General features: G+C 44.3%; 1 protein-coding gene across 1 annotated transcript; it reads left to right on the top strand.

Annotated features, from left to right (window-relative positions):
* The first annotated feature begins 743 nt into the window (after positions 1 to 743).
* LOC124028682 (calcium/calmodulin-dependent protein kinase type 1D-like) lies at positions 744 to 23,996 on the top strand. Its single transcript, XM_046340685.1, has 13 exons — positions 744 to 856; positions 2,064 to 2,169; positions 11,975 to 12,100; positions 12,195 to 12,269; positions 13,021 to 13,159; positions 13,489 to 13,612; positions 13,894 to 13,969; positions 14,155 to 14,267; positions 22,439 to 22,517; positions 22,681 to 22,768; positions 22,901 to 23,220; positions 23,340 to 23,451; positions 23,606 to 23,996. The coding sequence occupies exons 2-12, from the start codon at positions 2,084 to 2,086 to the stop codon at positions 23,410 to 23,412; spliced, it is 1,299 nt and encodes a 432-aa protein (XP_046196641.1). The 5' UTR covers positions 744 to 856; positions 2,064 to 2,083; the 3' UTR covers positions 23,413 to 23,451; positions 23,606 to 23,996.
* Positions 23,997 to 25,671: the final 1,675 nt, after the last annotated feature.

The following is a 25,671-nucleotide window of genomic DNA, read 5'->3' as shown; positions in this document are numbered from 1 at the left end:
TCTTTCCCCAATAAATTTAACCATAGGAACGGCTGAACGAACGAGAGGTAAATCATACTGAGGTATGCTCAAATCTAGCGAGATCTATTTGTTATTTGTCATTTACCCAGTAACTAATCATATGTTTTCTGATTGGCCAAGGCATTAATGAAGTTGTAATAGCTTTATTGAGGCTGGAAGTGACAGTCTTGAATTGTGGTTGATGGTGTTCAATGTGGTTTAACGGTTGAAGCTGTTAAATTGTTATTCGTATCCGTACCATCCAGTCCGTGCTCCTACAGAAAGTAATCCATCCACCTGTACTCGTACCCTCAATGTACACATGGAAAGATACGAAAAGCCTACAGGGAAGGTATAATGCATTACAATGCATGGCAATAATTGGCATAAGCACTTATTACACCCATATAACAATATAAGATGTAACAAAGATAGATATTATCAACAATTTACTCATAATTTATAATACTGCAAATGCAAATGCGTGATACTATGACATAATACAATATTGAAAGCACTCATATAGTTATTTAAAGTAATGTATGCACCCCCAGAATGCAATTACGTAGTTGAATAGTCTTGCATAGGTTCACAATGAGGCCATCTAAAGCAAAATATGCCAATCTGGCAGGTTACGGGTTGTTTTCCTATACAGTAAACTAGCACGTTATCCACTGACACTATACTGCATTGTCGCGAATAAACCGCGCAGAATGTGTTGGGGGACTGCAGCGCAAGTGATGTGGAGCGCAAAACACGCCCCCTAGACGCTCGGCAGAAGTGTCTGCAGGGAAGAGGCAGGTAGGTTTATCGAGATACCTCAAAAAGTGTCCGCTCGCTCCTCTCTGTAGCTAAGGTAAGAACAAATGGCCATTTTACTTTTCCATTCAGTTATTAACATCTAAAGACTTTGTTGTTGTGTCAGTGTTTTCAGTGTTTAGTCTAGGCTACATTATTAGAGAAAATAAAGTTGTTTGTAAAAATAAAATAGAGCATGTTATATAATTGAAATGAAGTGCTATCTCTGGCTTCAAGTAATGAACCATTTACTGCAGTTTCATATGGGCATAGTTTTCAACATCCACCTGATTTATCCATGTGTAAAAGGAATATGAACATTTTATGCACTGTTCTGAGGACCTATTGGATGGATGCTATCAGATGATCAACCGGATTCTTCCCACAGTGCTACTGGATATTGTGAATGATCTGGAAAAGATGTTGTTTTTTGGATTCATTTTAAACTGGACAAAGCTTACCAAAAGAAATCTGCATGGACACACGACCAACTCCATTTATAGATTCTCCCGAAATGGATTTCTACCATGGTCTACCTACACTTTCTATGTTGCCTGATATGACTGATGGCATTCAGAGAACTCAAGGGGGCTTAAGATACTTTTTTATTCAGATGCTGATTTAAAAATAAACAACCAGCTTGGTGAGAGTTTGAGGCACAACAACTCCCTCGTGTGAAGGTCAGGATGATAAGTAGACCAAGTTTTGGGGGTTTGTCAGGGAATCAGCAGTAATCTGTTTCCTGAATTGGCAGAGAAAGGAGGGAGGGGGGGTAGAAAAGTAACCATTACTAGGCATTACAGCTCTAATCCTGCACCCCTTTGGGCCTTCTGTAAGTAATAGGTACAAACAAGCTTAGCCCAATCATGACTGACCTCATACTGAACATGCACGCTTTATGTAAGGAAAACAGGGTTGTATACAAAATGAAGGTATCTAACAGAGATATCCACCAAAGCCGTGGTCCCCAAACATTTTTTGTTTTGTGATCTACTTGAAGCCTTTCAAACTTTCTTGTGCCCAAACGATGTGTCTAGCCATATTAGTCCTAAGACGTGACCCAAGAGGAACTGGCTGTGACCTACCAGTGGGTCGGTCCCCAGTACCCACCTGCCATTTGTGAAACATTGGCCCAAAGTGTTTGGTCATGTTCTTTATGTGTGGTGAGGGTTGTCTTTACAAAAATCGAGGTATATACATCTAAGACAGCCCAGTCTTAACGAGACAGAAGAGTAAACCTGCCTGTCTGTATGTTGTTGTTCCAGGAGCCTGCAGTGACGACAACATGGGTCGCAAAGAAATAACTTGCAGTTGGAAGAAAGTCACCAACAACATCAGAGATGTGTTCGAATTCAAACAAGCGCTGGGATCGTAAGTACTTTGTCTGATATGATTGGAGCCTGGAGGGTTTTCCTAGCCAGGTCAGTGTTTAAAATCACCACTTAATCATTCTAAGGGGACACTGTAGGCAAACCTTGGTGTCTAGGTTTTAATTTCATTTTAACTCTGTCTCTGTGCCTCAAGCCATTGAATGCGTTTTACTTTATAACTCAAAGCACTTTTACTTTTGGGCAGGGCCCTCACACACCCCAAAAATCCGAGGGGACATAAAGTATGGCTGAGCGGTGGTCTGAAGGGGGCTAGGCCCCCCGTCGGGGAAGTTGGAGAATTTAGCACTTTTCATACACCTGAAGCAGCTTTTTCCTACAATCTAGAGCCATAATCATTATGATTAATTCTATTCTATTTTCTTTATATCTAAGCATACCTCTTGAGCTGTCTGTATCCTCCTGACTGGTGTTTTCTTTTTAAAGAAACTAAATAGGCTTCTCTGCATTTCTGCTAAAATCTGGTTAAAAGTTTAAAAGGAATGTGAATCTTATTCAGTACATTTAATAATTGCTTGCCTGCCAGCATGACAACTAAAATAGTTAGACAAGCTAGCTATTCTAACTTGATTGATAGCCTGAAATGGCATCTTGGTACTGTAGCTAGTTATGATGTTGGGATATCGGGAACCTATCTGCCCAACAACAAAAACATTTCATTAATAAATAAATACACAGTACCAGTCAAAAGTTTGGACACACCTACTCATTCCAGGGTTTTTCTTTATTTTTTACTATTTTCTACATTGTATAATAATAGTGGAAACTATGAAATAACACAAATGGAATCATGTAGTAACCAAAAAAGTATTAAACAAATCTTCAAAGTAGCAAGACAGCTTTGCACACTCTTGGCATTCAACCAGCTCAACCAGCTTCATAAGGTAGTCAACAGGAATGCATTTCAATTAACAGGTGTGCCTTGTTAATTTGTGGAATTTCTTTCCTTCTTAATGCATTTGAGTAAATCAGTTGTTGTGACCAGGTAAAGGTGGTATACAGAAGAAGGCCCTATTTGGTAAAAGACCAAGTCCATATTATGGAATGAACAGCTCAAATAAGCAAAGAAAATGACAGTCCATCATTACTTTAATGAAAATGTCAATAACTTTGAAAGTTTCTTCAAGTGAAGTCGCAAAAACCATCAAGCACTGGGATGAAACAGGCTCTCACGAGGACCACCACAGGAAAGGAAGACCCAGTTACTTCTGTTGCAGAAGTTCATTAGAGTTACCAGCCTCAAAAATTGCAGCACAAAAAAAAATATTTACAGAGTTCAAGTAACACATCTCAACATCAACTACTCAGAGACTGCGTGAATCATGTCTTAATGGTCGAATTGCTGCAAAGAAAACACTACTAAAGGACCCCAATAAGAAGAGACTTGCTTGGGCCAAAAAACACGAGCAATTGACATTAGACCGGTGGAAGTCTGTCCTTTAGTGTGATAAGTCCAAATTGTAGATTTTTGTTTCCAACCGCCATGTCTTTATGAGATGCAGAGTAAGTGAACAATGATCTCTGCATGTGTGGTTCCCACCGTGAAGCATGGAGGAGGAGGTGTGATGGTGTGGGGGTGCTTAGCTGGTGACACTGTCTTATTTAGAATTTAAGGAACACTTAACCAACATGGCTACCACAGCATTCTGCAGCGATACCCCATCCCATCTGGTTTGCACTTAGTTGGACTATCATTTGTTTTTCAACAGGACAATAACCCAACACACCTCCAGGCTGTGTAAGGGCTATTTGACCAAGAAGGAGAGTGATGAAGTGCTGCATCAGATGACCTGGCCTCCACAATCACCCGACCTCAACCCAATTGAGAGGGTTCGGGATGAGTTGGACCACAGAGTGAAGGAAAAGCAGCCAACAAGTGCTCAACATATGTGGGAACTCCTTCAAGACTGTTGGAAAAGCATTCCAGGTGAAGCTGGTTGAGAGAATGCCAACAGTGTGCAAAGCTGTCATCAAGGCAATGGGTGTCTACTTAGAAGAATCTAAAATCTAAAATATATTTTGATTTGTTTAACACTTTTTTGGATACTACGTGATTCCATGTGTTATTTCATCATTTTGATGTCTTTTGGGATAATTCACATAATCTAATATGTAGAACCTACCTGGGTGATGCACGGCAGACATTTTTTGCTTGGTCGTTTTCAGTGGACCTTTGTTGCTGGGCAGGAACTCTTGTCAGCTTCTTAACTCAGAGAAAAGGGCCATTATTACATGATTGAGTGGATCTCCAGGAGATCTACTTTACCGGTTTCCAGAGAAGGATCCTAGTTTGGCACTATAATCCTGGACGGGCCTGAACATTCCACCCAGATTATCAGATTATCAGGACCCAGGTCAGGGCAGGTCTTCTTTATCAACCGAGGTGGAATACATGGCGCTCACACAATACAGCTTCTCTCTCTTTAGATATGGTTCAACTAGGACCCAAGTACAGACAATTCTTTAGAGATTTTTGAGATGAGATAGCAACAGTAACCAAAAGAGGACAGGACATTAAAAATGTAGTAAAAATGGTTAACTAATATCTGCCCAGTGTGTGAGCGTACATGTTTGGTTGTGTATTTGTGCCTGAGTGTGTGCTTGTCTGTGTGTGTGTGTGGCCATGTGTTCATGTCAGCTTGTGGGCATGTGCATGTGTTGGTATTAGTTTTTGCAGTGTTTCCACTAGGATTTTCTTCAGCATATAGGGAAAACACTGGTGTTTTGTGTGTGTTTATACATTAGCCCATGTGTTTGAATGTACAGTATGTGTGGGGTATAGGGGGCTTTATGACTGTTTCAGAGTCTGTTGTGCTTTGCGAAATCAAATAGAAGAAACAGCGTTGTCCAGTTGTCCACACAATGCTGATATCTGCAGCGTGAGAGTGGTATGTCTGCTGGCCCCTGGCCTGTTTATCTGAGGCTCCTGCTCAACTCATCAGCCTCTCCTCAAGCACCTTATACTCCAGAACATCCCTGGCTGTGAATGAGAGGCTGACGTTGAGAGGTGTGAGCCAGGCAGGTGAGCAATGACGTCATTACAGCTCAGATACATCCTAACTCTGTTATAGGATTAGGGGCCTGGGATTGTGTGCCTGTGTGTTTACTGTGTGAGGGAATGTGTGTGCCTGCATGTGTGAGTTTGAGTGTGAATTTAAGTATCTGTATGTGTGTGTTCATCAGACCTGGGTTCAGTTAGTATAATTTTCTTTCAAATACGTTAAGTGTCTGATGGAGCCTTTTAGGAATATCAGATGAGAGGAATTTGCACTTTTGGAACTAGTATATTGGTCCCATTTTGCCAGGAAGCGAAGTGGCAAGCTCAATCAAAGTGTTTGAAAGAAAACAAATAGTGCAGTATTTGAACCCAGTGTCATGTATTGTCATATTATGTCTTGTTCCTGTTCTTTCTCTTCACTCCGTCTCCCTCTGCAGGTCGTATTAGGTTACCTTCTCTTTATCTCCTCCCCCCAGCTGTTCCTCATCTTCTCTAACTACCTCGTTCACCCTTTTCCCACCTGTTCCCTTTTTCCCTCTGATTAGGTCTCTATTTCTCTCTCTGTTCCTGCTTCTTTCTTTGTCAGATTCTCGTTTGAGTTTCTCATGCCAGAACCAAACTATCGTCTCGTTTGCTTCACCCTTGTCCCGTCCTGTCGGAATCTGCCTGTTCATCTGATGCTACGTGTGATCAGGTACCTCTGTCCTCTACGACCCACCGCCTACCCAGAGAGACCAGCAGTCTGTCGCCGCTAACCCAGCTATTCTCCTCTGCTGCTAAGAAGGGGACTCTAACCCAGCTATTCTCCTCTGCTGCTAAGAAGGGGACTCCTCTGTAAATATCAGGACTTTTTGTTTCATTTGTCGCCCTCTGCGGGTTGTCTATTTTGCCATTATATTCATCTGAAGAGGATCTATGTCTTCCCTGTGTTTTTACATTAAAGGACTCTGTTTTTGTTAAACTGCTTTTGGGTCCTCACTCAAGTGCATAACAGAAGAATCTGACCAAGAATGGACCCAGCGACTTCGGATCCTTTCCACTCAGCCGTCGAGATCCAGGGAGCGATGCTAGGCAGACACGAGCAGGAATTGTCTGCTGCTCGACATGCCGTTGAGACCCTGGCCGCCCAAGTCTCCGACCTCACAAAACAGATTCACCATCTCCGCCTCGATCCACCGGCCACTTCCAGGGCTTCCGAATCTCCGGAGCCCAGAATCAATAACCCGCCGTGTTACTCTGGGGAGCCCACTGAATGCCGCTCGTTCCTCACCCAGTGTGATATTGTGTTTTCTCTCCAGCCCAACACTTACTCCAGGAGCACAGCTCGTATCGCCTACGTCATATCTCTCCTTACTGGACGGGCTCGTGAGTGGGGCACGGCAATCTGGGAGGCGAGGGCTGAGTGTACTAACCAGTATCAGGACTTTAAGGAGGAGATGATATGGGTTTTTGATCGTTCTGTTTTTGGGGAGGAAGCTTCCAGGGTCCTGTCTTCCCTATGTCAAGGTAATCGATCCATAACAGATTACTCTATTGAGTTTCGCACTCTTGCTGCCTCCAGTGACTGGAACGAGCCGGCGTTGCTCGCTCGTTTTCTGGAGGGTCTCCGCGCGGAGGTAAAGGATGAGATTCTCTCCCGGGAGGTTCCTTCCAGTGTGGATTCCTTGACTGAACTCGCTATTCGCATAGAGCGACGGGTTGATCTTCGTCGCCGAGCTCGTGGAAAGGAGCTCGCGTTCTCCGTTGCCCCCCTATCTGCATCACTACCATCTTCCTCCGCCGGCTCGGGTGCTGAGCCTATGCAGCTGGGGGGTATCCGCATCTCGACTAAGGAGAAGGAACGGAGAATCACCAACCGCCTCTGTCTCTATTGCGGTTCCGCTGGTCATTTTGTCACTTCATGTCCAGTAAAAGCCAGAGCTCATCAGTAAGAGGAGGGCTACTGGTGAGCGCTACTACTCTGGTCTCTCCTTCAAGATCCTGCACTACCTTGTCGGCCCATCTACGCTGGACCGGTTCGTCAGCTTCCTGCAGTGCCTTGATAGACTCTGGGGCGGAGGGCTGTTTTATGGACGAGACCTGGGCTCGGGAACATGACATTCCTCTCAGAGAGTTAAGGGAGCCCACGGCCTTGTTCGCTTTGGATGGTAGTTCTCTCCCCAGGATTCAGCGTGAAACGCTACCTTTAACCCTCACTGTCTCTGGTAATCATAGCGAAACAATTTCTTTTTTAATTTTTCGTTCACCTTTTACACCTGTTGTTTTGGGCCATCCCTGGCTAGTTTGTCATAATCCTTCTATTGATTGGTCTAGTAATTCTATCCTCTCCTGGAACGTCTCTTGTCATGTGAAATGTTTAATGTCTGCTATCCCTCCTGTTTCCTCTGTCTCTACTTCACAGGAGGAGCCTGGTGATTTGACGGGGGTGCCGGAGGAATATCACGATCTGCGCACGGTGTTCAGCCGTTCCAGGGCCACCTCTCTTCCTCCGCACCGGTCGTATGATTGTAGTATTGATCTCCTTCCGGGAACCACTCCCCCCCCCGGGGTAGACTATACTCTCTGTCGGCTCCCGAACGTAAGGCTCTCGAAGATTATTTGTCTGTAGCTCTCGACGCCGGTACCTTAGTCCCCTCCTCCTCTCCCGCCAGAGCGGGGGTTTTTTTTGTTAAGAAAAAGGACGGGTCCCTGCGCCCCTGCATAGATTATCGAGGGCTGAATGACATAACAGTTAAGAATCGTTATCCGCTCCCTCTTATGTCTTCAGCCTTCGAGATCCTGCAGGGAGCCAGGTTTTTCACTAAGTTGGACCTTCGTAACGCTTACCATCTCATGCGCATCAGGGAGGGGGACGAGTGGAAAACGGCGTTTAACACTCCGTTAGGGCACTTTGAATACAGGGTTCTTCCTTTCGGCCTCGCTAACGCTCCAGCTGTCTTTCAGGCATTAGTCAATGACGTCCTGAGAGACATGCTAAACATCTTTGTTTTTGTTTACCTTGACGATATCCTGATTTTTTTCACCGTCACTCCAGATTCATGTTCAGCACGTTCGACGTGTCCTCCAACGCCTTTTAGAGAATTGTCTTTATGTGAAGGCTGAGAAGTGCACTTTTCATGCCTCCTCCGTCACATTTCTTGGTTCTGTTATTTCCGCTGAAGGCATTAAGATGGATCCCGCTAAGGTCCAAGCTGTCATTGATTGGCCCGTTCCTAAGTCACGCGTCGAGCTGCAGCGCTTTCTCGGCTTCGCAAATTTCTATCGTCGTTTCATCCGTAATTTCGGTCAGGTGGCAGCTCCTCTCACAGCCCTTACTTCTGTCAAGACGTGCTTTAAGTGGTCCGTTTCCGCCCACGGAGCTTTTGATCTTCTCAAGAATCGTTTTACATCCGCACCTATCCTTGTTACACCTGACGTCTCTAGACAGTTCGTTGTCGAGGTTGACGCGTCAGAGGTGGGCGTGGGAGCCATTCTATCCCAGCGCTCCCTCTCTGACGACAAGGTCCACCCTTGCGCGTATTTTTCTCATCGCCTGTCGCCGTCGGAACGTAACTATGATGTGGGAAACCGCGAACTGCTCGCCATCCGCTTAGCCCTAGGCGAATGGCGACAGTGGTTGGAGGGGGCGACCGTTCCTTTTGTCGTTTGGCCTGACCATAGGAACCTTGAGTACATCCGTTCTGCCAAACGACTTAATGCGCGTCAGGCTCGTTGGGCGCTGTTTTTCGCTCGTTTCGAGTTCGTAATTTCTTATCGTCCGGGCTCTAAGAACACCAAGCCTGATGCTTTATCTCGTCTCTTCAGTTCTTCAGTAGTCTCCACCGACCCCGAGGGGATTCTCCCTGAGGGGCGTGTTGTCGGGTTGACCGTCTGGGGAATTGAGAGGCAGGTAAAGCAAGCACTCACTCACACTCCGTCGCCGCGCGCTTGTCCTAGGAACCTTCTTTTCGTTCCCGTTCCTACTCGTCTGGCCGTTCTTCAGTGGGCTCACTCTGCCAAGTTAGCCGGCCACCCCGGCGTTCGGGGTACGCTTGCTTCCATTCGCCAGCGTTTTGGTGGCCCACTCGGGAGCATGACACGCGTCGTTTCGTGGCTGCTTGTTCGGTCTGCGTGCAGACTAAGTCCGGTAACTCCCCTCCTGCCGGCTGTCTCAGACCGCTTCCCATTCCCTCTCGACCGTGGTCTCACATCGCCTTAGATTTTATCACCGGTCTGCCTTCGTCAGCGGGGAGGACAGTTATTCTTACGGTTGTCGATAGGTTCTCTAAGGCAGCTCATTTTATTCCCCTCGCTAAGCTCCCTTCTGCTAAAGAAACGGCACAAATCATCATCGAGAATGTTTTCAGAATTCATGGCCTTCCGTCAGACGTCGTTTCGGACAGGGGCCCGCAATTCACGTCTCAATTTTGGAGGGAGTTTTGCCGTTTGATTGGGGCTTCCGTCAGTCTCTCTTCCGGTTTTCACCCTCAGTCTAACGGTCAAGCAGAACGGGCCAATCAGACTATTGGTCGCATCTTACGTAGTCTTTCTTTTCGTAACCCTGCGTCTTGGTCAGAACAGCTCCCCTGGGCAGAATACGCCCACAACTTGCTTCCTTCGTCTGCGACCGGTCTATCTCCTTTTCAGAGTAGCCTCAGGTACCAGCCTCCGCTGTTCTCGTCTCAGCTCGCCGAGTCCTGCGTCCCCTCCGCTCAGGCTTTTGACCAATGTTGTGAGCGCACCTGGAAGAGGGTCAGGTCTACACTTTGCCGTTATAGGGAGAGCTGACTGTGAGAGCCGCTAATAAGCGTAGAACTAAGAGTCCTAGATATTGTCGCGGTCAGAGAGTATGGCTCTCCACTCAAAACCTTCCCCTTAAGACAGCTTCTCGCAAGTTGACCCCGCGGTTCATTGGTCCGTTCCGTATTTCTCAGATCATTAATCCTATCGCAGTGCGACTTCTTCTCTCGCGATATCTTCGTCGCGTCCACCCGGTCTTCCATGTCTCCTATGTTAAGCCCGTTCTTCGCGCCCCCGCTCGTCTCCCCCCCCCATCCTTGTCGAGGGCGCACCTATCTACAGGGTCCGTAAGATTTTGGACATGCGTCCTCGGGGCCGTGGTCATCAGTACCTAGTGGATTGGGAGGGGTACGGTCCTGAGGAAAGGAGTTGGGTTCCCTCTCGGGACGTGCTGGACCGTTCGCTGATCGATGATTTCCTCCGTTGCCGCCAGGTTTCCTCCTCGAGTGCGCCAGGAGGCGCTCGGTGAGTGGGGGGGTACTGTCATGTATTGTCATAGTATGTCTTGTTCCTGTTCTTTCTCTTCACTCCGTCTCCCTTACCTTCTCTTTCTCTCCTCCCCCCAGCTGTTCCTCATATTCTCTAACTACCTCGTTCACCCTTTTCCCACCTGTTCCCTTTTTCCCTCTGATTAGGTCTCTATTTCTCTCTCTGTTCCTGCTTCTTTCTTTGTCAGATTCTCGTTTGAGTTTCTCATGCCAGAACCAAACTATCGTCTCGTTTGCTTCACCCTTGTCCCGTCCTGTCGGAATCTGCCTGTTCATCTGATGCTACGTGTGATCAGGTACCTCTGTCCTCTACGACCCGCGCCTACCCAGAGAGACCAGCAGTCTGTCGCCGCTAACCCAGCTATTCTCCTCTGCTGCTAAGAAGGGGACTCTAACCCAGCTATTCTCCTCTGCTGCTAAGAAGGGGGACTCCTCTGTAAATATCAGAAGGACTTTTTGTTTCATTTGTCGCCCTCTCTGCAGGTTGTCTATTTTGCCATTATATTCATCTGAAGAGGATCTATGTCTTCCCTGTGTTTTTACATTAAAGGACTCTGTTTTTGTTAAACCGCTTTTGGGTCCTCACTCAAGTGCATAACACCCAGGCCTAGTTGTGTCTGTCTGTATGTCTGTCTCTCCCAGACAGTGATGTCTTTGGTCACAAACACACTCATTGCATCGGTTTCACAGGTGTCGTAATGTGACGGTCAGGCCCAGAGTGTCTGCTAAACAGAGGATTACCCTCACCTTGGTCTCCTTCAAACAGGGAAATCAGCAGATGGAGGGTAGATCCATTTTGAGTCTTAGGATCCTTTTGGCTCCCTCCCACGCATTAACACTAACTTCTCTCCTGATGTCATGTTATGGCTGGGGTGTTTGTTTGGTCTGACAAAGAAACAACCCACCCTGCTCAGGGTTCATCCAGGGTTGACTGTGCTAGGTCAGACAGAGACAAACGGACACAATGAACAAATTAAGACCACAATGGAAATAAGCCTCCGGGCTTTATTGTGTTTTTATCGGCAATAATTGTTTATGTATGTTATGTTGTCTCCCGCTTGAGCAGACTACTACTTTTAATGATCTAATCAGTTCAATCAATCAATCAATCATTTTAGGGGTCCCTGTCCTGAGCTTCAGGCTGGGTTATGTAAAGTGCTTGAGCCCTAGTCCTGCCCTGCTGCTATTCTCAGGCCTCAGGAGCACAGGCCTCAGGAGCACAGGCCATACCTGAGCCTCTATCTGGGACAACCTCGTCTCGTTCCTAGCTGTGTGTCAGCTATGAGCCTGGCTAGTGAGGCTGGGTGGGGGTGACTCCACCTACAGCACATAACATTAGGTAGTCTAGCTGTTAGACTGTTGGGCCAGTAACCGAAAGGTCGCTGGTTCGAGAACCAGAGCTGATAACTTGAAAAATCTATTGATGTACGCATGAGCAAGAGACTTAACCCTAATTTCCTCCAGGGGCGTCTTACTACTACTACTACTAACCTTTTTCTCTGTCTGTCTGTGTGGGTGTGTAGGGGTTCGTTCTCCGAGGTGTATTTGGTGCGAGAGAAGAAGACAGGAAACCTGTACGCCCTGAAGTGTCTGAAGAAAAAACACCTCAGCTGTAGCAACCTAGAGAACGAGATCACTGTGCTGAAGAAGTGAGTACACGCACGCAGACACACACGCTCATACTCTTACACACTCTCACACCTGAACAAGTTAACATCATATATCTCTCAATCTTCCTCTCAGGATAAGACATGACAATGTGATTGGACTGGAAGATTTCTATGAGACTCAGACACACTATTACCTCGTCATGCAGCTGTGAGTGCAAACCCTTATCACTACATAAGCTAAATACATGTATTAGCCTACAGATAAATGTTACTATTTTAGAGAACTTGCTTTATTAGTCGGGTGTTTAATAAGGGTTGTAAATGCTGGACATGAGAATGGTGATGATGATTATGCTGATGATGGTGATGCCAAAGATGATAATGTTTATGGTGATGACAAGGATGTTTATGGTGATGACGAGGATGTTTATGGTGATGACGAGGATGTTTATGGTGATGACGAGGATGTTTATGGTGATGACGAGGATGTTTATGGTGATGACGAGGATGTTTATGGTGATGGTGCGGATGATGATGATGATGACGAGGATGTTTATGGTGATGACGAGGATGTTTATGGTGATGATGAGGATGTTTATGGTGATGATGCGGATGATGATGATGATGATGACGAGGATGTTTATGGTGATGACGAGGATGTTTATGGTGATGACGAGGATGTTTATGGTGATGACGAGGATGTTTATGGTGATGACGAGGATGTTTATGGTGATGACGAGGATGTTTATGGTGATGATGTGGATGATGATGGTGATGACGAGGATGTTTATGGTGATGATGCGGATGATGATGGTGATGATGAGGATGTTTATGGTGATGGCGAGGATGTTTATGGTGATGGCGAGGATGTTTATGGTGATGACGAGGATGTTTATGGTGATGATGCGGATGATGATGGTGAATATGGTGGGGAGATTCTGATGTGTGTTCTTTCCTAGGGTGTCTGGTGGAGAGCTGTTTGACCGTATCATAGATCGGGGGGTGTACACAGAGAAGGACGCCAGCCAGCTGGTCCGCCAAGTACTGCAAGCAGTCAACTACCTTCACGAGAACAGCATAGTGCACAGGGACCTCAAGGTATGTTACACACACACAGTCAACATACCTGGTAGAGAGTGGGGATCATAGTACATTTTAATGTAGCTAAAAGGTAAATAAATAATATACAATTTGCCACTCCAAACATGTTTCATACACGTTACTATATCATCAGTGGTGTATTGGAGGGTAAACACACATAAGCATTTACCCACTTTTTACTAGAAAATGCATTGAAAGTATAGGGAGCGTTACTTTACTCACAGCGAACCTCGAACCCATCTATTTTCTGTATACCATGTTGAGAGAACAGTTCCTCTGCCGCTTGTTGACCCTCTCCCCCTCTGTCTCCCTGTGTGTGAGAGCAGCCAGAAAACCTGCTATACTTCGACTCAGACGAGAACTCCAAGATCATGATCAGTGACTTCGGCCTGTCCAAGATGTCCGACCACGGAGTGATGTCCACAGCCTGCGGCACGCCAGGATATGTTGGTGAGAGAATGTGTGTGTCAAATCAAGTCAAATTTGTCACATGGGCTGAACAGGTGTAGACTTTACCGTGAAAAGCTTGCTTACGAGCCCTTCCCAATGATGCAGAGGACTCGTAAACAAGCATTTCACGGTAAAGTCTACACTGTTGTATTCAACGCATGTGACCAATGCGATTTCATTTAATGCAGATGTGCAGCAAGTGTGTGTTAGATGGTTGGTCATTGCACCGCTAGATAGTATTAGCATGGTATCTAACCCTGTTTATATTTGATCCTCTACAGCCCCTGAAGTTCTGGCTCAGAAACCCTACAGCAAGGCTGTGGACTGCTGGTCCATAGGAGTCATCACATATATCCTGTGAGTGACTATCTAGGACTTCTAGATCTATATCTGCCAGCACCTCCTCTCAACCCTTTCATAGTATCAGGATGACTGCATTGTGAGATGGTAGTTCTATATCACTTTTGGGAAAAGTTATTGTAATTTTATGTTAACTCTTTAAAAACTACTGTATGTTCCCCCTCTCTCTCTCTGTGTGACAGTCTGTGTGGCTACCCTCCCTTCTTTGAGGACAACGAGACACGTCTGTTCGCTAAGATCATGAGGGCCGACTACGCTTTCCACTCACCTTTTTGGGATGACATCTCTGAGTCAGGTAAGACAAATACCACCACATCAACAACAAGGGTATTTAAAGTGGAACTGACAGCATTTTAGCAACATGAAATCTTATTAAAATCTGTTCATATACACCTCAAAGAAGAATATGACACCTTTTTAAAAACATTTTCTGACAAGCGAGCACTTAGATATGGTCGTTTTCATAAATTCATACAATGTTTGGGAATGACGTTGTAATGAGTACAATGGGAGACAGAGTGCTGGTTTCAAGCGCAGGGCGCAGCAGGTGTTTATTACTAATAAAGGACCACAGGAGGAGGCAGGTAGCTGGGTCCAGGGGCAGGCAGAAGGTCATACACAGGGACTCCAAAAAGGTAACAGTACAGGCAGGGAAAAGGGTAGTAACGTAGTCCGGGAGATCAGGCAAGAGGTTGACAGGAAATCTAATAGCCAAAGTACAGGCAGGGTGGTGTCGTTAGCGAGGATGGCCAAAAACAACGATACACGGGAGGATGAATACGGAAATAAACAGAGCTCAGAATAGAATGTGTACCAAAACAAACAATACCTCACAATGATGAGGTGCAAAGAACTGAACTAAATAATGTGTGTAAATGACAAACAGGTGTGTGAACAGGTGATCAGAATTCAGGTGATTGGGATCTGGAGAGTTGCCTGCATTCAAGGGATCTATGTGTTTGAGAGTGTGGGCTGGAAAGTGAGCTGCGTTCAGGGGATCTATGTGTTTGAGAGTGTGGGCTGGAAAGTGAGCTGCGTTCAGGGGATCTATGTGTTTGAGAGTGTGGGCTGGAAAGTGAGCTGCGTTCAGGGGATCTATGTGTTTGAGAGTGTGAGTTGGAAGCAGACATTACAGATGTAGAGTAAGGCATTTGTGAAAATATAGAGTGTGAAAGCGTCCATGCGTTTGGACACTAATAGACACTGCAGGAAATAAAACCGAATAAAAACTCTGTCCTGTCCAGAGTCTACGCCATGGGTGTCAAACTCTGGTAATTATATTTGGCCCGCGAGACAATACCAAATTACTACTAGAGCTGGCCCGCCGGTATTATACAGCGCATTCACCACTAATACTACGAATCCCATAATGCTCTGCTGTTTTCGCACGCCAATCAGGACAGGACCCAGAAACGCTCTCTCCTCTGTGACAGTAGTCATAGCAACATAGACGCTACAACTGTCAGCGAGCTAACCCTTCCCAAAAATGGCGAAAAGAAAGGCAGAAAACAGGAGCTTTCTGGACAAGTGGGAGGCAGAATATCTGTTTACATATGTAAAAGACAAACCTGTTTGTCTTGTTTGTGGAGTCAACGTGGCTGTAAGTAAGGAGTACAACATTAGACGACACTATGAAACGAAACACCATGACAAATACAAGGACCTGGACATGACTCAAAGGAGCCAGAAAGTAGAGGAGATGAAAAGAAGTTTGGTTTCACAACAGAATATGTTTAAAAAAGCCACATCACAAAGCGAGGCTGCTGTAAAGGCTAGTTATATAGTGACAGCAGAGATCGCAAAATCAGCCCGGCCCTTTAATGAGGGAGAGTTCATGAAAAAGTGCATGATGAAGGTTTGTGACCTCGTATGCCCAGAGAAAAAACAAGCATTTTCAAACGTGAGCCTGAGCAGGAACACAGTAGCTGATCGCACATGTGATCTTGCAACCAATCTGTATGACCAGCTGATGGAAAAGGGAAAAGATTTTGTTGCGTTCTCCCTCGCTGTGGATGAGAGCTGCGACACATCTGATACTGCTCAGCTGTCAGTCTTCATCCGTGGAGTGGACTCAAATCTGTGTGTTACGGAGGAGCTATTAGGATTCAAATCAATGCATGGCACAACCACAGGAAAGGAAATCTTTGACGAGGTTTCCAAATGTGTAACTGAAATAAAGCTGCCGTGGGATAAACTCGTTGGATTAACGACAGATGGTGCGCCAGCGATGTGCGGTAAAAAGAGTGGACTGGTGGGCATGGTTCGGGAGAAGATGCGGGAAGAGAACTGTGCAGGTGAGCTAACTGTTTACCACTGCATCATACATCAGGAAGCACTGTGTGCCAAAGCCCTAAAGATGGAACATGTTATGACCACAGTAACACAGGTAGTTAACTTTATAAGAGCCAAAGGTCTAAATCACCGCCAGTTTAAATCTTTTCTGGAGGAGTGTGGTTCGGAATACGCAGACGTGCCGTATCACACAGAGGTGAGATGGCTAAGCAGAAGAAAAGTACTGAACAGATGTTTCGAGCTGCGTGAGGAAATATGTCAATTCCTGGAAACCAAAGGGAAGGATACAGCAGAGCTCCGGGAGCAAAAGTTCCTGTGTGAGCTGGCATTTCTCTGTGACATCTCGAGCCATCTCGATGCGCTGAACCTGCAGCTTCAGGGGCGGGGGCGCATCATCACAGACATGTACGCTGCAGTGAGGGCCTTCAAAACTAAACTGTGCCTGTGGGAGAATCAGATGCTGCAAGGAAACCCTTGCCATTTTCCCTGCTGCCAATCCATAAAAGCGCAGATCTCTACTGCCGTGTTCCCATGCGCACAGTTTGCTGAAAAACTCAGTGTTCTCACCGCTGAGTTTAGCCGGCGATTTGCCGACTTCGATGCCCAGAAATGCAAGTTTGAACTGCTTAGTAATCCCTTCGCAGTTGATGTGGAAAATGCACCAACCAACATCCAAATGGAGCTGATTGAACTCCAGTGCAACGACACGCTGAAGTCAAAGTATGATGCTGTGGGCGCCGCACAGTTTCCACGGTTCATCCCTGACACAATGCCTCAGCTCCGCACCCAAGCTGCTCAGATGCTCTCCATGTTTGGCAGCACTTATCTATGCGAGCAACTTTTCTCCTCGATAAAGATGACCAAAACAACTCACAGGAGACGTCTGACTGATGAACATCTTCGCTCGATACTGAGGATTTCTTCAGCTCAGAGCTTGAGCCCAGACATTGATGAACTAGCATCCAAGAAGAGATGCCAGGTATCTGGTTTGGGCACATCAGATTAGACCAGTGTGCAATAATTAATGTTTTCTTTATGCACTTTTTCTTGCTACAAGGCATGGGCTTGAATGGTTGATTGATTTATTATCATTTTATTTGTATTTGAGTTTGACACCCCTGGTCTACGCAGACCGTATTCTACGCAGACTGGTGCGCTATAGCCAATCAGAGCTACAGTAGGCCTATATACAAATGAGCCATTTGCCACACGGGTCTGCCATCATTCACTTTGAGCTGGATTGTGTGTTTACAGGCAATAGCAACAGCGCAACTTTAGATCACTAGAAACCACAAAATACACCCGAATGGATTTCTGCAAATATGTGCCACGGAAGTCCTACATTTGAGAACTTCACAGTACTAGTGATCAAACAACCATGAAAAGGTAGGCTATCTCTCCCTCAGTTAACTATGTACATCAACAAGATCAGCAATTAATGCTAGCTAGGGCAAGATTAGCTAAAAATCTATTGAGGGAACATTAGATAAACCTTCTCAAACGTTTTCAGCTAGTTGCCTGTCAATATTGCACTGATAAATGATGAGGAACAGTAGCCTGCTTGTCTTTCTGCAGTCTGCATGCCAATGCATGCTTGTCCAAACCCACTTTTTGACAACTGAATGAGAACTTGCCTGCCTGCCCATTTGATCATGCCAAATACATTTGATTGACAACTAAGAGGTATGCTAACTGTGGATAACAGTCGTTCAAGTTAGCATACTGTAGCTAGCTAGCTAGCAAAGCGATTCACATTTCTTGCTAGTTAACCAAATGACACCTGCAGCAGCTCTAGCTGTAGCCAACAAAAAATGAATGAGGGGGAAAATTTGCCATTCACCCACTCCTCCAATGACATGACATCCTCCCAGCAGCTAGCTAGCTAACGTTAGACTCCGTGTTTTTATCTTGCTAAATAAATAGCTTGCTACATAGAAAGCTAGCCCAGGGTATGTCAAACGCAATCAGTGCACAGACCATATAAAAAAAACAGCAACTTTGCAGGCTAGACATTTACAACAAAAACATCAAACCGCGACCCAAACTGCCCATTGTTTAATTAGAAAAAAGATGTCCCTTTTGATAATATCTACGTATGTACATAGTAGGGCAACCTGACAAAAAAAACATCTTGTTAGACCGAAAGTCGTCTGTTCTTTCGACCAATCGATGACACAAACGTGTATTTTTTCCATATATAGACACACCCTATGTGTAAAAAATCCCCCAAAAATCAAATGTGTATAAAATCAACTATGCATTGAGCTTGTCTGATGCTTAAGCTTACGGTTTGATGCCTCAAGAGGGCACCAGAGATCTAGATAACCAGAAGAAAACTGACCCAACTATTCTCCTCCCACTCCTGCTGACTTTTGCTGATTCTGCTACTACTCTCCTGAAGTTGTAGGTTATAGCCTACACGTGGAGTCTGCAACCTTTCTCATGTGGAATGTCATTTTATCTTACCATTTCTACCGTTCTGCGTGCCAGTTATGGTGTTCATGTGCATATTTTTGTGAAACGAAATTTGAAACATTGTATCAACTATTAACTTGGGTCTGGCCTGAAGTTTGCGCAACATTGTACAAAATACTCTGGGCCCTCAGAGTTTCCCATGCCAGTAAGCTCAGGACAGACACAGCTGTAGGCTATTTGCCCAGGAGATAAGAAGCAGTGCTTGACTTGGGAAGCAGCTCACCGGAGATGGGTACTGGCACCTCAAATGTTCTACTGCTTGAGCTCCTCTTCCTCTTATAGAATATTAGCTCAAAAGTATTGTGGAGCTCCTGCATTTCAATATCAACAGGACCAACACCCAAAATTAGTACCTGCACTTATTTCAGTCCAAGTCAAGCACTGACTTTTTTATGAAATTTCCACAGGATCAGAGCATGACATTTTTCCCTTTCATGCTGAGGGGGTTATCGAAAGGGAGAGAGCTGGAAAGATTTTTCAAATACATTGAGGAACTATTGTAATTCTCAATGGATGTAAAACCAGACATGGTTTGCTTGCTGTTTGAGGTGAAGAAAACATTACTTTGAAAAGCTCCACAGGTCATTAGTGGTGGCGCGTTAAGCCAATCTTTATTTTTCTCTTTATTTTTTACTATTTTCTACAATGTAGAATAATAGTGAAAGACATCAAAACTATAAAATAACACATGGAATCATGTAGAAACCAAAAAAGTGTTAAACAAATCCAAATCTATTTTATATTTGAGATTGTTCAAAGTAGCCACCCTTTGCCTTGATGACAGCTTTGTACATTCTAGGCATTCTCTCAACCAACTGGGATGGGGTATCGCTGCAGAATGCTGTGGTAGCCATGCTGGTTAAGTGTGCCTTGAATTCTAAATAAATCACAGACAGTGTCACCAGCAAAGCACCAACACACTTCCTCCTCCATGCTTCACGGTGGGAACTAGAGGTCGAACCAATTGTGATTTTTCAATGCCGATACCAATACCGATTACCGACCCAAAAAAGCCGATACCGATTAATCGGCCGATTTAAAAATATATATATATTTGTAATAATGACAATTACAACAATACTGAATGAACACTTTTATTTTAACTTAATATAATATGGAGAAAAAAGTAAAAGTGCAATATGTGCCATGTAAGAAAGCTAACATTTAAGTTCCTTGCTCAGAAAATGAGAGCATATGAAAGCTGGTTGTTCCTTTTAACATGAGTCTTCAATATTCCCAGGTAAGAAGTTTTAGGTTGTAGTTATTATAGGAATTATAGGACTATTTCTCTCTATACAATTTGTATTTCATATACCTTTGACTATTGGATGTTCTTATAGGCACTTTAGTATTGCCAGTGTAACAGTATAGCTTCCATCCCTCTCTTCGCCGCTACCTGGGCTCGAACCAGGAACACACCGACAACAGCCACCCTCGAAGCTGTAACGGTTTTCCTCCTCTTCTGAGGAGGAGTAGGAAGGATCGGACCAATATGCAGCGTGGTAAGTGTTCGTCATTTTATTAAACTGAACTGAACACTACAATACAAAGCAAACAAAAAGAACAACCGACACAGTTCCGTCTGGTAATTAATACAAAGACAGAAAACAACTACCCACAAATCATAGTGGGAAAACAGGCTGCCTAAGTATGGTTCTCAATCAGAGACAACGATTGACAGCTGCCTCTGATTGGGAACTATACCCAGCCAAAACCAGAAATACAAAACATAGAACAAAAACATAGAATGCCCACCCCAACTCACGCCCTGACCAAACTAAAATAGAGACATAAAAAAGGAACTAAGGTCAGGACGTGACAGAAGCAGCGTTACCTATGCAGAGCAAGGGGAACAACCACTCCAAGTCTCAGAGCGAGTGACGTTTGAAACGCTATTAGCGCGCACCCCGCTAACTACCTAGCCATTTCACATCGGTTACACCAGCCTAATCTCGGGAGTTGATTGGCTTGATGTCATATACTGCTCAATGCTTGAAGCATTGCAAAGAGCTGCTGGCAAAACGCACGAAAGTGTTGTTTGAATGAATGCTTACGAGCCTGCTGGTGCCTACCATCGCTCAGTCAGACTGCTCTATCAAATCATAGACTTAATTATAAACTAATAGCACTCAGAATACGAGCCTTAGGTCATTAATATGGTCGAATCCAGAAACTATCATTTAGAAAACAAAACGTTTATTCTTTCAGTGAAATACGGAATCGTTCCATATTTTATCTAACAGATGGCATCCCTAAGTCTAAATATTGCTGTTACATTGCACAACCTTCAATGTTATGTCATAATTACGTAAAATTCTGGCAAATTAGTTCGCTGCACTGAAAGTAAAGGGGCTGAATAATTTTGCACGCCCAATTTTTCAGTTTTTGATTTGTTAAAGTTTGAAATATCCAATAAATGTCATTCCACTTCATGATTGTGTCCCACTTGTTGTTGATTCTTCACAAAAAATACAGTTTTATATCTTTGTTTGAAGCCTGAAATGTGGCAAAAGGTCGCAAAGTTCAAGGGGGCCGAATACTTTCGCAAGGCACTGTATCTGTTACTTGAACTTTGAAGCATTTATTTGTGCTGGTAACTCTAATGAACTTCTCCTCTGCAGCTGAGGTAACTCTGGGTGTTCCTTTCCTGTGGTGGTCCTCATGAGAGCCAGTGTCATCATAGAGCTTGATGGTTTTTGTGACATCACTTGAAGAAACTTTCAAAGTTCTTGATATTGTCAGGCGGTGGGTGTAGCTGGTGCATGAAGTCAGGCGCAGGAGAGCAGAGATGAGTGAACAACGCACTTTACTTGCGAAAATAGCACAAAGTAACTAAATCAATGTGCGAACAATAATGGTTACCATACAACACGGGTGAACACAGCACCCGGAACAAACCAGTCGGAAACGTACCGACCTTAACAATAAACAATCACACACAAAGACATGGGGGAAACAGACCAGTCATTGGGAAATGAAAACCAGGTGTGTGGGAAAAATGAGACAAAACAAATGGAAAATGAAAAATGGATCGTCGATGGCTAGAAGACCGGTGTCATCGACCGCCGAACACCGCCCGAACAAGGAGAGGCACCGACTTCGGAAGAAGTCGTGACAGATATGTTCCGTATTGACTGACCTTCATGTCTTAAAGCAATGATGGACTGTAGTTTCTCTTTGCTTATTTGAGCTGTTCTTGCCATAATATGGACTTAGTCTTTTACCAAATAGGCTTATCTCTGTATACTACCCCTACCTTCTCATAACTGATTGGCTCAAACGTGTTAAGAAGGAAAGAAATTCCACAAATTAACTTTTATCAAGGCACACTTGTTAATTGAAATGCATTCCAGGTGACTACCTCATGAAGCTGGTTGAGAGAATGCCAAGAGTGTGCAAAGCCGTCATCAAGGGAAAGGGTGGCTGCTTTGAAGAATCGCAAAAATAAAATATATTTTTATTTGTTTTAACACTTTCTTGTTTACTATATGATTTCATATGTGTTATTTCAGTTTTGATGTCTTCACTATTATTCTACAATGTAGGAAATAGTTTTAAAAAATAAAGAAAAACCATTGAATGAGTAGGTGTGTCCAAACTTTTGTCTGGTACTATATATATTAAAGAAATTCATAATTTTTAGAAGGCTGAAAGTTCCATGTCAGTTGTTGATGTTTCTGTCTGTCTCTGTTTCCATAGCGAAAGACTTCATCCGGAACATGATGCAGAAGCACCCTAACAAACGGTTCACCACAGAACAGGCCCTCAGACACACCTGGTGAGTCACACACACAGATCCTGTTGCATATCCTCAGCCTATCCTCTGGTCATCTTAACTATAACCATCAGAGGAGGAAAATAGAAAACTGACCTCAGATCAGTGTCTAGGTAGCTCACTCTTTCCTGTTTATTACTAGTTCCTGTGTCATTTCCTGTTGCAGGGTCATTGGAAAGACAGCGAGGGATCAGGATATCTATAAATCAGTCAGCATGCAGATCCAGAGGAACTTTGCCAAGTCCAAATGGAGGGTGAGCAACATATGAGGCGACATACAGTATGCTAGCATACATACATTTATTATATTATTATTATTAACAAAACACGGTTATTTATACAAACATATGAATGCTAATATTCCTGTGTGTTTGTGTGTGTTACAGCAAGCCTTCAATGCCACAGCAGCCATCAAACACATAAAGAAGCTGCAGTTGGCCCACGCCGACCCAGACACCCCTCTCCCTCCCATCCCTGCCATAGCTATCAACCCCTGCCACTCCCAGAATCCCCTGCGGGGTGTCAACAACATCACCACAGAGGATGTTGACTCCACCAGCAACCTCCCGATCCCAGTGTGTCACATGACCCCTCCAGAGGCACAGTACCGGGGCCTGAGAGCCAGTCACAGCGAGCCCATGCACGCGCCGGTCGTCATGGAGACCTATAACGCAGAGAATTGCTCCTCATTCACGGCAGCTAAGAGGTGAGTCCAAGTGGACTGAGTGGAGGGGAATGTAGCTGTCGGGGGGGAGGTTTCAGATATGTCCACTAAGTGTAGAATCTGTGGTTCTGAAGGCTCTGCTTTTTAATGTCGTGTTTCAGCTGTGATGCCATGGACAGGGTGACCAATAGGAATGGCCAGACGATGCAAACTGGGGTGTGTTCTGTCATGTGATTGGTTGATTGGCCTGAGGATCAATTCCACTACGTCAAGGTAAATTGGTCTCATATACACAATGCATGTTCTTTTGAATACACTCATGCACACAATAAACAAAATACAGAGAGATAAGTTGATAGGAAAACACCCAACTTTCTCACTTTAATTATATGAATCTTCATGTGAACCCCCCCTTCTCTCTCTCCAGTGTTTCTGCAGTGTTGCAGTCAATAAGTTTGAGCCATTCCTTGCTGCTCTACTGGTGTCTGTCTGCTGCCTCCTGCTGGTTCATTTCTGTAGTGCTCTTCTGAGATTTCCAGGGGCCATAGCAAGGACCCTGGGCCTGAACCTTCTCCAGAGGAGAACACAGGAAGACCTGGGGTTCATACCCAATTACAGTGCAGTACATTTACACTCACGCACAAATGTATGCACTCACACACACAAATGCAAACTTTAATTTCTCTGACCCAAGCTACTGTCGATGAAGCTTTAGAAGTATACATTCTGTCATGCAGTACCAGTCAAAAGTTTGGACACACTTACTCATTCAAGGGTTTTTCTTTATTTTTACTGTTTTCTACATAGTAGAATAATAGTGAAGATGTCAAAACTATGAAATAACACGTATGGAATCAAGTAGTAACCAAAAAAAGTGTTAAACAAATCTTGACATTCTCTCAACCAGCTTCACCTGGAATGCTTTTCCAGCAGTCTTAAAGGAGTTCCCACATATGCTGAGCACTTGTTAGCTGCTTTTCCTTCAATCATCCCAAACATCTCAATTGGGTTGAGGTCGGGTGATTGTGGAGTCCAGGTCATCTGATGCAGCACTCCATCACTCTTCGTCTTGGTCAAGTAGCCCTGTCACAGCCTGGAGGTGTGTTTTGGGTCATTGTTCTATTGAAAACAAGTTATAGTCCCAGTAAGCGCAAACCAGGTGGGATGGCGTATCGCTTCAGAATGCTGTGGTAGCCATGCTGGTTAAGTTTGCCTTGAATTCTAAATAAATCACTGACTGTGTCACCAGCATCACACCTCCTCCATTCTTCACAGTAAGAACTACACATGCAGAAATCATTCGTTCACCTACTCGGCGTCTCAGAAAGACACGGCGGTTGGAAACAAAAATCTCCAATTTGGACTTATCAGACCAAAGAACAGATTTCCACCGGTCTAATGTCCATTGCTCGTGTTTCTTGTCCCAAGCAAGTCTTCTTCTTATTGGTGTCCTTTAGTAGTGGTTTCTTTGCAGAAATTTGACCATGTGAAGGCCTGATTCACACAGTCTCCTCTGAACAGTTAATGTTGAGATCTGTCCGATACTTTAACTCTGTGAAGAATTTAATTGTGCTGCAATTTCTGAGGCTGGTAACTCTAATGAACGTATCCTCTGCAGCAGAAGTAACGCTGGGTCCTCATGAGTGGCAGTTTCATCAACTTTCAATGTAAATGCATTCCAGGTGACCACCTCATGAAGCTGGGCGAGCGAATGAAAAGTGTGCAAAGCCGTCATCAAGGCAAAGGGTGGCTTCTTTGAAGAATCTCAAATATATTTTTATTTGTTAAACACTTTTTTGGTTATTACATGATTCCGTATGTGTTATTTCATAGTTTTGATGTCTTCACTACTATTATACAATGTAGAAAATAGTCAAAAGAAAGAAAAACCCTTGAATGAGTAGGTGTGTCCAAACTTTTGACTTGTACTGTATTTGCAATGTATAATTGTCTATGACTAATGGTTATTGACCTATGGAAAACAAATGTACTTTTATTTATATATATGTGTATATATACTTTTTTTCTAATATGATAGCTGTGACAGCTAGATTCTAATTCATTAATTCATTGGCTTTGGCTACTTTATGTGTTGTCTGAACTGAATCAAGCTTTGTTGTTTCACTCACATCTGAAACTAATAATGGATCTGGAGAAAAATGGAAACCTGGTAAAATAATGGTTTCATGGAAAAGTTTATGAATACTGTACAACATATCAGTACTCAAGGAGAAGGGTTTCGCGTTTTCATTGATCAAGTGTTATGTATTTTTATATGGACTGAATCCTTTTTTTATCTTCTATAATCCTAAATGTAAAGCTTTTGACTGTTATGAAGCTTGCCGACAGGTTTGAATGTCATTGACAGGTCTCACTATTTCAATCCTGACACCCATGTCATAACACACTGACTTTAGGGCGAGAAGGGTTTGGAGGGCTGTCGTTTCTCTGTGTAAGAGAAGATGGTTACACCACTTAAAGTGGTCCTGTGCA

The sequence above is a fragment of the Oncorhynchus gorbuscha genome, linkage group LG03 (genome assembly GCF_021184085.1).
Source record: "Oncorhynchus gorbuscha isolate QuinsamMale2020 ecotype Even-year linkage group LG03, OgorEven_v1.0, whole genome shotgun sequence".
NCBI lineage: Eukaryota > Metazoa > Chordata > Actinopteri > Salmoniformes > Salmonidae > Oncorhynchus > Oncorhynchus gorbuscha.
This window is presented reverse-complemented; position numbering and strand designations above follow the sequence as displayed.

Coding starts and splice junctions, on each gene's coding strand:
- LOC124028682 (XM_046340685.1), top strand. CDS start 2,084: ATGGGTCGCAAAGAAATAACTTGCAGTTGGAAGAAAGTCACCAACAAC. Junction 13,970..14,154: donor GGAGTCATCACATATATCCT/GTGAGTGACTAT, acceptor TCTGTGTGACAG/TCTGTGTGGCTACCCTCCCT. Junction 23,221..23,339: donor TCATTCACGGCAGCTAAGAG/GTGAGTCCAAGT, acceptor GTCGTGTTTCAG/CTGTGATGCCATGGACAGGG.